This window comes from Cyprinodon variegatus, unplaced genomic scaffold (assembly GCF_000732505.1).
Source record: "Cyprinodon variegatus isolate N-32 unplaced genomic scaffold, C_variegatus-1.0 Scaffold255, whole genome shotgun sequence".
NCBI lineage: Eukaryota > Metazoa > Chordata > Actinopteri > Cyprinodontiformes > Cyprinodontidae > Cyprinodon > Cyprinodon variegatus.
The window spans coordinates 971,684-983,819 of record NW_015150708.1 but is presented as its reverse complement, the minus strand read 5'-3'; the positions used below and the strand labels follow the sequence as shown (position 1 = coordinate 983,819).

Below are 12,136 nucleotides of genomic sequence, written 5' to 3'. Positions count from 1 at the left end.
TTTACAAGCCTGTACTTTGTTACTTTTACTTGAGTAAAGAAGTTTAATCAGTACTTCCACTTTTACCAGAGTATTTTTTAACACAAGTATCTGTACTTTTACTCAAGTACGGAAAGTGAGTACTTTTGCCATCTCTGGTTTTCATATAATACAGCAACAGAATTGAGACAAAGAAGATAAATAATCTGAAAAATAAAAAAGTGTTCTATGCATTCGTATTCAGCCCCCATTATCCTGATTACACTAAAGAAAAAAATAATCAAATGGGATTACTTTTGGCTTCGATGGAATAACTCCAACTACACTATGTGCAGGGGAATCTTAGTCAACTAGAATGTAGTTAAAAAGTTAATTAATTTCTATAATTCAGTTCATTAAATGATGCACATTTTATAGACTAATTATGCACAAGCTATTTTAGGTTTGCATATTTTCTTTATTATGACAATTTTTCACCTATTTAATCAAAGCATGATATTTAAGAAAAAGAATATCAGACTATTAAAAAAAAACATTTTTAATGCAGAAATTTGGGCTTAAAACACATAAGTTTAATACCTGCCTAAAGGTAGGTAGGTTTAAAAAGTAGGGAAGTAGGGAAGTGGTCATAGTTGTAGCACAGCAGCATTGAACTTAATAAAGGGCAATCCTAAACATGAACATTTTAGAGGTTGGAGCAAGATTTTACCCTTCAGCAAAAACAATAATCCTAAACATAGAGATAGAGCTAGAAAGGGAGTGGTTGGGATCAAAATCCACACCTAAATCAAAGTGAGAGCATGTGGCAAACTAGAAAGGTGCTGATATTTTCCATCCAATCTGTTATAAGAATATGTTAAATACATCTAATCGGCAAATGGGTCAAATAAACCCCAATAGAGTCACAGCTCTTACTGCTAGGGTAATCACTGCGAAGGTAGAGGTAGAGGTAGAGGTAGGTACAGGTACAGTAGAGGTAGATTAAAAGAGCATTTGCTCAAGGATGTTTGATCCATCCATCCATGCATCTTCTCCCACTTATTCCATCAAGGGTGCAGTATGATTGGTGCCTGTCATCAGCAATCTATTGCCGAAAGGAGGGGTACATCCTGCTCAGGTTGCCAGTCTGCTGCAGGCCATGTTGGATACATATCCCTAAAAAAGTTCTAGATGTACAATTAAAAAAACAACAAAAAACATTATGCCATTTATAATTAAAAAATTAAAATAAAAAAAACTACTTTACGTTGGTCTATTACATAAAATCCCACTTAAAATTCACATAATTAATGTTGTATATTACAGTTGTCTACCTATAGAAAATATCTCCTTTGAGATTGTGTGGGTTTTTCTGAGGGTTTGTTCTGAGGTACTTTATATGTATTTTTATATTTTTGCACAAGGGTGGAGAGGAGCAACATTTTAAAGTATTTCCTGTAAATATTATTATGGGTGTACCAGAGTTAATTTTACTGCCTGTTTTATTTTGGAAATAAATGTCTGCGGAATACATATTGGTGCAGGGAACCAGTAAGCTATGAATCAATCTATTTTTTTGGGTAATGATAAAGCAAGGAATCAGGTTGTGTTAAGGCTCAGCCCCAGAAAGGAATGCATTTTTATTGATCTGGTCAGAATTGATATTTATAGTAAAAAGCAGGTTAATTCAGCAATATAGAGATATGTTTACAAGAATATATGTGTGTGTGTGTGTGGTGTGTTTGCGTGTCTGTGTACCGTACATACTCAGTCAGCATTTGTTTCTTGGTAGCCACCCCAGCAGCCAGTAAAGTACCCATGAGAGCTGACTGAAGAACTCTGACTCATTTGAAGCTAATAAGAGCTTCCTAAAGCTAAAATATGCTGCAAAATACCAAAAACAAATTGAATACACATGCTCTCACATACATTTAAAATGCTTCTCCAACTACCACAATACACATCAATAATATTTCCTTTTTCATTATCCCATTTACTGATTTTATGCTTGTTTTGGCAATCAGGCAGAGTAAGCATGTGGTGTCATGCCTATAGGGACCCACAAGGTGGTAAAATCCCCTCCAGTATACTTGAGTGCCTAATTTTAGTTCTTAGGAGAAAAAATAGCAAAAATTAAACCCGACATACACATGCACACACTTTGACATTAAACCCCAAACATCATGCAAATAATACAGCCCTCATGCTGAGATGTTTCTTATTATTTAGCCTGGTGTAGCTTTGTTTTAGACCTACGACAACAAGCTGGAAGCTGGTTCAATAACCTTAGCTGAAATGATAATTGTCAATTCCATGTGCCTCATCATCAGCTGCTGACGCGGGGGGAATGATCAGTATTCCCTGCAGCACACCTTAAATGTTCTTCAGCTTAAACAAACAAGCCCCTGAGGCCAGTTGCTGCACAGAAAATATCCAAGAGCCTTGGACATTTTCTGTGCTTTACTCTAAAAGCTGACCTGACCTGTCATTCTTTTCTCAATCAGGACAGAAGATCCCTTGGCAGAAGATGAGAAAAGAAGGTATATTTTTTATGCATTTAAAATTTTTAACCTGCTATGGCACTTTTGTAAAAAAAAAATGTTGTTTCTACTGAGCAGTAACTGACAACACGAGCTAATAAAGCAGTTTTCGTTAAATAATATAGATACTTATACACCCCTTGAACATAATTCTTTTTGTCACAGTACAACCCAATAACTAAATCACTTCTTTGTCTTTGCCAAAAATCTTGCCATCACCTTGTTTCTCAGTGTGCATGATGTTAACTTGTACACCATGAAATTAAATGTAGCTCTCACCTAGCCACAAAACAATCCTCCACTTTTTCTGTGTCTGCTGCATGACCTGTTACAAACTTTGAATAGGGCTTCTTATGTCTATCTTTGAGCAATGGCTCTCTTGTCTTTCTTTCATAAAGCTCTGATTTAGTATTTTTTTCATTTTTAACAGAATGTTCTGTACCTCTGTGACTCCTCTAAGGTTATCAGTCCACTTGGCTGCTTCTCAGAATAAGGCTCTATTAGCACAGCCTTTCCATGTAGGCTATATCTTTTACATTTTTAGATTAAACAGTGCTTTGTGAGACATTAAAAGCCAAAATTAATGTGATTTCACATAAACCTATTCTAACCCTCATCACATCTTTGTCACTGTTTCAGCTGTACTTATGCTAGAATTAGAAAAAGATGGACAGGATTTCTAAATTAAAAGTTTGCTGGATGCAGCTAGTTCCACTAAATTTGTAGCGTTGTAGTCAAGACCACACCAACCAAGACAGTATTGACACAAAGACAAGACCTTATGTGTTATATAAGTATACTTTTCAATTTAAAGGTTAATGTCATGTTATACATAAGGGCTTCAAGAGTGGAATACTGTTTTACAACGTAACCATAAGTAAAATAACTGCAGAATGCACTGGTGATAAATAGATGAAACACTCTCTTAAGTTTTCTAATTTCTACTTGGTTGTTCTCTTATAACAAGTTAATTGGTTATTGATTAAATACTTTTGCAAGAGACCGACATTTCTTCATAGGTGAAGCACACAGAAAATATATACCGTGAACACAAAGTTATTTAATCAGAAGTATCAGTGTCTCTACACCAGCAAGAAACTGTTGCACTAACATCGTCTCCTCTCCTATGATTTCCACTCAGGAATTATGGCGGCGTATATGTGGGTCTGCCTGCAGATCTGACCACAGTGGCTGCTAGTCAGTCTAAGTCCACACGAAAAGGTGAAAGTCTGCAGCAAGTATTCTTATTTTGAACAACTTTGACGACTATTTTTAGGCACATCAGGACAAAGATGCTCATTTATATCCAGCAGCTGAGCTACTTGAAAATAAAACACTCCCATTCAGCTGTATGTCTTCAACGACAAAGAACCATGAGAGAATGTATTAAATGGAAGATATCTAAACCTTGGAAATGTTATTTATTATTCACTGCTAAGTGCACAATTAACCTCATTTAGTTAAAACTCAGCTATTTTTTACACTGCATTTTGAAATTATTTTGTGCTAACAAAAGTACAGTGATTTTTTTCTTCAGTTTCTGCTATAAGAAGTATCCTCTTCTCTTTTGTCTGATGTACCTCGTTGTAAAATGCTGCATGCAGTGTGTGAGTGTTATGAACACAGTTTTGACAGGGATATAGAAAGATCAGGAAGGGGAAAAGATTCAAAATGTCAAACAATGTTCCTATAAATATCTTGTTGCTGAGTCATTATTTCTCTGCCTCTTGCAGACTAACAGCTACTGAAGGAAATTCAACAAAGGTACCTAAAATACATCAATGCAGCTTATTTGGCTATTACAGTCATTTGCTTAAACAATCAAGAGCCAAAAGCACCAAATTTAAATAAATGAGTCAACAAACACATTTTTACAAAAGGTTAAAGTAAAATTTTAAGACATCAGCATTTTTCTTAGTTTTAAGATAAGATGTTGGCATCAACTCAGGTACTTCACACATAGATTAAAGGTATAGAGGATGATCTTTTCTTTTCCAGGTGGATCATCTAAATAAATAATACATCTTTTTTGTGCATGCGCACTTTCAGGCATATATCTTTGGTGAGCTACGGTTTCAGACAGTCATTGAAGCTCACCTTTCTTAGCATGGTTGAAAATGGCAGAGGGTCGTAAGAGAAAAAGTGTCTACGAAGTGTATAAATAGAAAAGAAAGACCTCAGAAGAGGCATATATATATCCCAGAATGCTTTGCGCTGAGAGCTCTCCTCGCAAAGCATTAGTGGATTTGCTGTCAAAGCGGCCCGCTGTTGCCATAGATTGTCGCAACCAGACAGTGGCGACCAATAAAAAAGATGCTGCAACGGAGCAAAAAACAGCGATCATCTGTCGGTCAGTTAACTGAATTAACTACAGAGTCGACTATATAGTCCTTCTGTATGTTCACACAGTAAGCTTGTATGAGCTATAAGAACAGCACATTTTAAACAGGGCATGTACTTTTTTTGGAGAGTGGAGAGGGCGGGTCTTTTAATACCTTTAAGGAAAAAAATGTTATAATGCAGAAAATAAGCATTAAATACACTATATTAAATACTTTGAGGAATTGCCTTTCTTTCAAATATAGAAAAAAAAAAAAAAATCCACTGGACTTGGTTTCCAAGTTTGAATACGTTTCTCCATACCTAAGGGGCGGATCTGTTCTTCTGATTCAATTTGCATGTTTTCTAAGCTGCTATATAAAGCTTTGAACTCAACGCTAATTCTGACATTTTGAATCGAAAAAGCTTCCTGGATGAGAAGCGAAGTGTCTTCAAACTTGGAAAAACCAAGTCCAGTGGATTTTGTTTTATTTTTTGGAATGACTATGACCTGGATGACTGACAATCAACAGCCTTTCTTGGGTTACCAGTAGGGCTCCAACTAATGATCACTTTGCAAATCGATTAATTAATTTTTTCAATTAATAATCGGATAGCCAAAGGTTCCTTAAAGAAGACTTATTACGGAATTAAACCAGGTGAAACCTTTTCCACTTCAGGATTTCAGGACAGTAAATATTGACAGATTAAATATATTTATCCTAAATGTATTGCAATTTCACAATTGATGTTCAAGGATGGCCTTGAACAGGTTGCTAAACTCTGATAATGATAATTAATTAATCTATTACTGATAATTAATTAATCTATTACTGAATTAGTTGATGATTATTTCAATAATAAACTAATAACAATCTGATTAATTGTTTGAGCCCTAGTTGCCAACTTCAAAAAGTTTGGTGTATGGAGAGACTATTCATAGATTTTGCACAGGTAGGATTTTGATCTATTCAACCAAACATTGAAGTTTTCTTAGCTTTTACCACTTCCATTAATGTTTAAATTAATACATGTCTGGAGATGGAGTTGGACTTCCTGCAGTTCTACATCCTTAGTTTGGAACAAGTTGAGAGTATCTTAGACTATGTTTGCTGGATTAGAGTCATTTCCTTATTATTTAAAACAGTAAAACATAGCTGACATGGCCCTATTTTTTCTAAATGTAAAGACTTTGGCAGTGAGAAATAATTCAATAGGCGATTAAACAGATGATGTTATTGAAATACCAAAATACTGGAAGATTTAATCTGATCTCTTTGTTTTCTTTGGCTTTTCGCATATCCTTTTCTTCATGCACTATCCATATAATTCTAGTTCATCACACAGATATAATTTTTATTGGTTAATTTCCTTTGATTAATTTGTGTGTGGATTACTTGGGTTGTTGCCAACACCTGTTTGGAGTTTATACTAATGACTCCATTGGAAATTATTTGTTTTTAATTACTAATTAATACTTTCCCTAAAAATGTATATTTATGTGATAATTTAGATTTAAAATTGGAATACATACATTCAATAAAAATATATATTTTTACTAATTAGTTTCTTTTTGGAAAACTATATTTCAATAATGGGATTTTGTAAATGTGAAATTAATTATTTAAAACTGTATACTGTACATACTTCAGTAAAATATATGTAATTATGTGTGTATTTTATAAAAATCGAGTTTACTTTATGATTAAGCCTTACAGATGTGAGTAAGTGGGCAGAAAAGTCTTGTCAGACTTGTTTGCAGTTTAACCAATCAAATGTTTAGGGTTTTTATGATGATCCAAAATGACAGGTTAAACAATTGAAACAAATATCAGAACAACAATAAAGCACTGAACTCGATATTAATTAATGATTTAAACATTTCACTATTTAACTATGCGATGAATTACTTAACGACACATTTATATCAGTATTTTTTAGATTAATGTAATGGAAACATTACATTCTATTGCAATTCTCACATTTACAAAAAGCATTTGACAAAATATTAGGTGAATGGATTTTGATTAGTTTGGCTCTTGATGAAAAACTTGAACTTTGAACTATGAACCTTTTATCTTCAACAACTAAAGAGGAAGAAAGAGACAGCTCCCCCACCCTGGGACTCGTGGTTCTATGTGAGAGCAGCAGGTATTTTGACACTCCCATCGGACGACAGTCACATCAGTGGACCTCTCCTTCTCAGGAAACAAGGATACAGCCAAGTTAGCAACTAACAGTGTGGGAGTCACACAATCTCCCCGGACCCTTGGCAATAATTATTTCTGGCAAATATGTCACTGCAGTGCATGAATGCTAAATTAAAGTAGACAGATAGCTATAGCCATGAACATTTTTGCATTCAATGAGCTGCTGTAGCATCTGGACAGTTGGATGAAATTCCTTAGTATCATGCTGAACTGATATTAAGCTGATATTAAGATTGCTTTCATGATGATCTTATTGTGGACATTTGACTTCTCCTGGCCAATGATTCTCTGTATCTGTTGTGGTTGCTCCATGTGCAGTGTTGTTTTGTCCTCTCTGAAAAAACTCTGAATATATTACTTTTAAAGGAACTGATGGAGTCTTAAGAGTTTTTACAAGAAATTTTGTCAAACTGTTAACTTGTTTTCCCCTGAATAGGAACTATATACAAATTTGCAAACTTAAGAGAGCAAGCAAAATGGATCTACCAACTAAATACTAATCAGAATACATATATTATAGCACCCGCTCTCTGTGTTTGTCCCTATGAATACATGGAACTTGTGCAAAATCATCTGAAAATGAAAAATACTGGGAATAGATTTAGACTTAAGATTTGGAAAACTGATTGCATTTGTAAAACAATGTTATTTTTGAACTTTTTAATGAACAAAGGGGTGACCTGGACCCAGTCTCAAATAGAAGCCATACCATTTCTTACAGAAAAACGCCTTTTTACTCTGCAGTTCTTTGTATCTGGATGGACCTTTCCAGCACACCAGTTAGTTCGATCTCCAAGAGGGATTTTCTTGGTGCTGTCAAGCAGTGCTGGAATAATTTTACAAATGGTGAGCCTTTCATTGCCTTGTCAATGTCCTTGCCTACTTTTACTCACAATAATTACATTCTCTCTGTTGACTGAAAATTATAAAAAAGTAATTTATGGTATCAAGTTGAAGCAAATATTCAGCCTAAAAACAACTCTTATCGGCCTCACCTGTATTACATGCCGATTTGCCACGCTGGAAGCTCCGGCCTAATCAACGTTGGGACTGCACCCCCGTCATCCCCCCCTGCAGCCAATCATCATTCAAGATCTCCTTCCTCTGCTCCTCTTCCAGCCTTTTACACACCTCTGCCCCATCTCCTCCATCAGACTCAATCATCCTCTGACTTATTCCACCACCAGTGACCAGTTCCTGGGGGAAGCAGCCATGAATATGAAAGATGACTTTTTCCTCACAGGTGTGGAAATATCTGTATTAAACAGTGAAAAAAATGCATAATTAAATTAATTATGAGTAAATAGCGTATTTGTGTATGTCAGTATTTTATGGCTGCTGTTCACACAGTTATGGTGTTAAAAAAACTCACAAACTGCTGTGGTTACATTCATGTTTTAATCTTGTAAAATGAATGCATTAGGGGTGATCCTAATTGGTAATAGAAATTAAAAAACCTCTATTAGCCAGCAAACCATTTTTATAAGAAAAAAATGAGATTCTCAATAACAAAGGGGGCATTCAGGCTGTCTGAAAGGATACAATGTCAGACATTTCTGAGTTCAAAAATATAAACAATGACCTTGACTGCAACAAGTGCAATGCTGTGGAGGTCAAAGGCTGCTTTGCTGTTGTTATGCCTGAAATAATCTAATTATTTTCTGATATTACACAGAGTAGGCCCTTTACATTTATTTTTTCCAAATAGAAGTCATACTTGCAATCTGTGTACAGTGCTGTTACAAATTATGGCTGCCTTTGGGATTCGCAAAATTAATCTACCCTCCTTATGGCAGTAGACAAGAGCCCACCAAAGTCCTCATTTTAAAACAGCAGTTTGCACCACCGTTTCCCCTTTCATAGATTTGGCATGCAGTAGAACACTCGTGTCCAAAAAACATCATGCAAAATTTTTGATTTTGCACGATCAGGTTCATACAGTATAATTGAACTCTGAATTATATGATATCTAAATGAGTGTAGCATAGTGCTATTTTCCTATTGCCAAAAAAAAACAAAACTTCAGCATTCATTCTTTTCCTGCTTTGTGTGTCAACTTTCACGGTTGCTAAGCAACAGAGCTTACGGCGGTAAATCCCGCTGAAGGGTAGACCTGTTTGAATTCACAGCAAAAACTCTTCCGGTCTCCTATTTTCAAGGACTCCGAAGGATCCAGTCTTGGTAGACCGCGTCCTTGGAGGATGCAGCCCAGGTTTTCGAACAGAGCCAGGGACTTTACAAACATATTTCTACCTTTTAAACTGCTCCACATTTGATCACATTTTATGCCAAAAATGTCGCTGTATTTAATTTGGAGTTTCTGTGATAGTCCAACACAAGGTAGTGCCTTTTGTGGAAAAAAAAAAAGTGCAAGGTTTTCAAATATTATTAAGTTTAAAAACTCAAAAGTTTACATTATATTAAAGTTTGTTTGCATTTTGAGAAATTTGAAACTATTAAAGAGGTGTGAATACTTCTGTTAGGCTTGTTTAGCTCTTTTTAATGTAAATCCCTTTATTGTCCCACAATGGGGAAATACACTCTCTGCATTTGACCCATCCCATCAGGAATCGGTGAGCTGCCATAGTGTGGCACCCGGGGAGCAGTGTGGGGTTAAGGTTTTTTGCTCAGGAATCCAAGTGGCAGTCTGTGGGGATCAAACTAGGTGATTGCAACCCTCACAGAACATAAGTGCACTGCTCTAACCCACTCTAACACTCCTATCTAGTTTTTGCTACTGTCATGTAATTATATTCTGTACAGGCTTATATATGTTCTTTCCCAAAAGAATATCACCCTGCAAACCCTCAGCAGGAAGAGGAAAATACTGAAAAGGAAAAAAATAGTTTTTTTATCCTTCTCTGTGGCTTCAGGGCAGTATCCATAAATGAACACTAACGAAAGATTTATTTTCCTTGTTTGCTGAAGCAAAATTATTACACAAGATAATATCTTACTTTAATAACCAAAGGCAAAAAATAAATAAATCAGGTATAACTACTAAGATCAGCCTGATGATTTTATACTAAGGCAATTACTGCACATGTATTGACTCCCAAGAAGCCAATAAATAATTACTAATATATAGAAAGAATAGTTACTTATTTACAAGGTTGCATAAAATTTTACAAAAGAATTGTTTAAAAAGAAGTGGAGACTGTCTTAAAAAAATCATTAAAGGGCAAACTTTTGTGTGAAACTAAAAAATGTTAGCACCTTAACAAAGTCCTAAAGGTTCATTCATGTCTACCCTTTTTTAACAAACCTAGCACAAAGTAAAAATAAAATAAAAAAAATAAAATGTAGATTCATAAAGTACTTATCAGTGCAGGACTATTAGTTGCAATTAAAGCAAACAAAAGCAAAACATATCTAACAATAATGAAATACATTTTCTTGGTGGCAGAAAGGATCATTTTGTGGAAATATTCAACATCACAAGAACCTCACATTTACCTCACAATAAGATAGTGAGTATGAGTGTAAATGAATTTGACATTTTAAGCTTCTTCTAGGTGGATTTCATATATAGACCTCTTAATTATCTTTTGTCAACAAGAATGAAAGAGGCTTTTGGACTCCTAGTTTCCTGTTTGTTTTCGGTCTTTGTTTTCATATTTGAAATTTTGGATTATCTGCCTCTGTTCTCAGTTATCTCATCATTANATTATCTTTTGTCAACAAGAATGAAAGAGGCTTTTCTCTCAACATTTTCTATCAAGCTGTCCTTTTTCATATCTTTCTGGTTTTATTATAGAGCTGAAAAACACTTGCACCCCACCAATCTGTTAAGTAAGAAAATAGGATTGATCCAAAAACACAATCTAAAAGATAAAACCAATATATATAGCTACATTGCCCAAAAGGCAACTTTAAAAGAAAAAAAAAGCAATAGAAATATAGAAAACCCTTTTTTGGGTTGCACCCAATGATGCAAATAATGACATCACTGTACATTTAAACAGGAAGTGCTGTTCCAGTCCCTCCTAAGTCATCAGAGTTTATTCAGGTTATTTAGGTGTGGAATAGACAGTGTTGTTGTAACCAGCACATGAAGGGGAGAGATAAAATTAAACAGCAGACCAACTTCATAAAAAGGCCTTGAGGGAGGAAATAACAGTTCAGTTTCTATTTGGATATCATTAAAAATAGAAATTTGGCAAAAGATGAAAAAGAGAAAAAAAAATTATATAGAATTTAAAAGTCTGTAATACTGAAGCAGCTGAGAGGAAGATGCAAATTTGACTAGACTGAGAGTAGGCCATACACATTTCTATTGATAGTAGAGGAAATGGATTATGATATATGTGAGAGTTGTGGAGAAAATGAAAATGTTCATCAGATTTTGATGAAGTGCTCTAATATGCATCTCAATGGGGGAAGTCATAAGGGAAACACCCAGAGAATGGAGTTTAAAAAGAAATCAGGAGTTTCTACAGAGTGTTGTTTTTATTTTCAAATCATACAAATGTTAGCGTTCTGGTTCTGTTATGTTTTTTTTTTTGGATGTTGCTTTTCTCCTTGTTTTCTAGTTTTTTATGGTTTATTTTTTATATTATTTTGTTCTTTGGTTTTTTCTCAGTTACTGTCTTAGTCTTGGTTCTGTTATGTTTTCTTTTGAGTGTTCAGTTTTGCTTTACTCCATGTTTTATAGTCGTAGTGGTTTAATTCCTAATTTGTTGTGTTTTCTGGTTATTTGCAGTTCTAAGGTTTTTATTTGTTGCCCTCTGCTGCCCTCTTGAGTTCTCCTTTTTTCTCTTGCCCCTTTCTTGTTTCTGCTCTACTCACACCTGTTCCTAATCTGCTTGTTAACCCTCTCTTTGTTTCAGTTTCCTATAAATACTCTCTCTGTTCTGTTCTTCTTTGCTGGGTCCTTGTCAAACTTCCTCCAACTCCGTCTCTCTGAGCCTTCCTCCTTGTGATTGTGATCCCCCTGTTGTCTCCATGGTTTCTGGTTCGCCTTGACTCGTTTTCTTGTTTTGATTTTTGGACTCCTAGTTTCCTGTTTGTTTTTGGTCTTTGTTTTCATATTTGAAATTTTGGATTATCTGCCTCTGTTCTCAGTTATCTCATCATTAAATCCACAAGAAATTCACCTCTGCCGCCCTG

At 35.0% G+C, this 12,136-nt stretch overlaps 1 protein-coding gene across 2 annotated transcripts in view; it reads left to right on the top strand.

Moving 5' to 3' along the window:
* Nucleotides 1–10,593, top strand: part of LOC107089491 (chromosome unknown open reading frame, human C12orf75) — a 17,880-nt gene extending 7,287 nt beyond the window's left edge. The window contains exons 3-6 of one of the 2 annotated variants that reach the window (XM_015382317.1): nucleotides 2,463–2,498; nucleotides 3,640–3,719; nucleotides 4,232–4,262; nucleotides 7,772–10,593. In XM_015382317.1, the coding sequence (XP_015237803.1) occupies nucleotides 2,463–2,498; nucleotides 3,640–3,719; nucleotides 4,232–4,236 (121 nt within the window). In that variant the 3' untranslated portion in view covers nucleotides 4,237–4,262; nucleotides 7,772–10,593. Of the gene's footprint in view, nucleotides 1–2,462; nucleotides 2,499–3,639; nucleotides 3,720–4,231; nucleotides 4,263–6,910 lie in introns of both variants that reach the window. The other variant, XM_015382316.1, reaches the window with a different exon arrangement.
* Nucleotides 10,594–12,136: the final 1,543 nt, after the last annotated feature.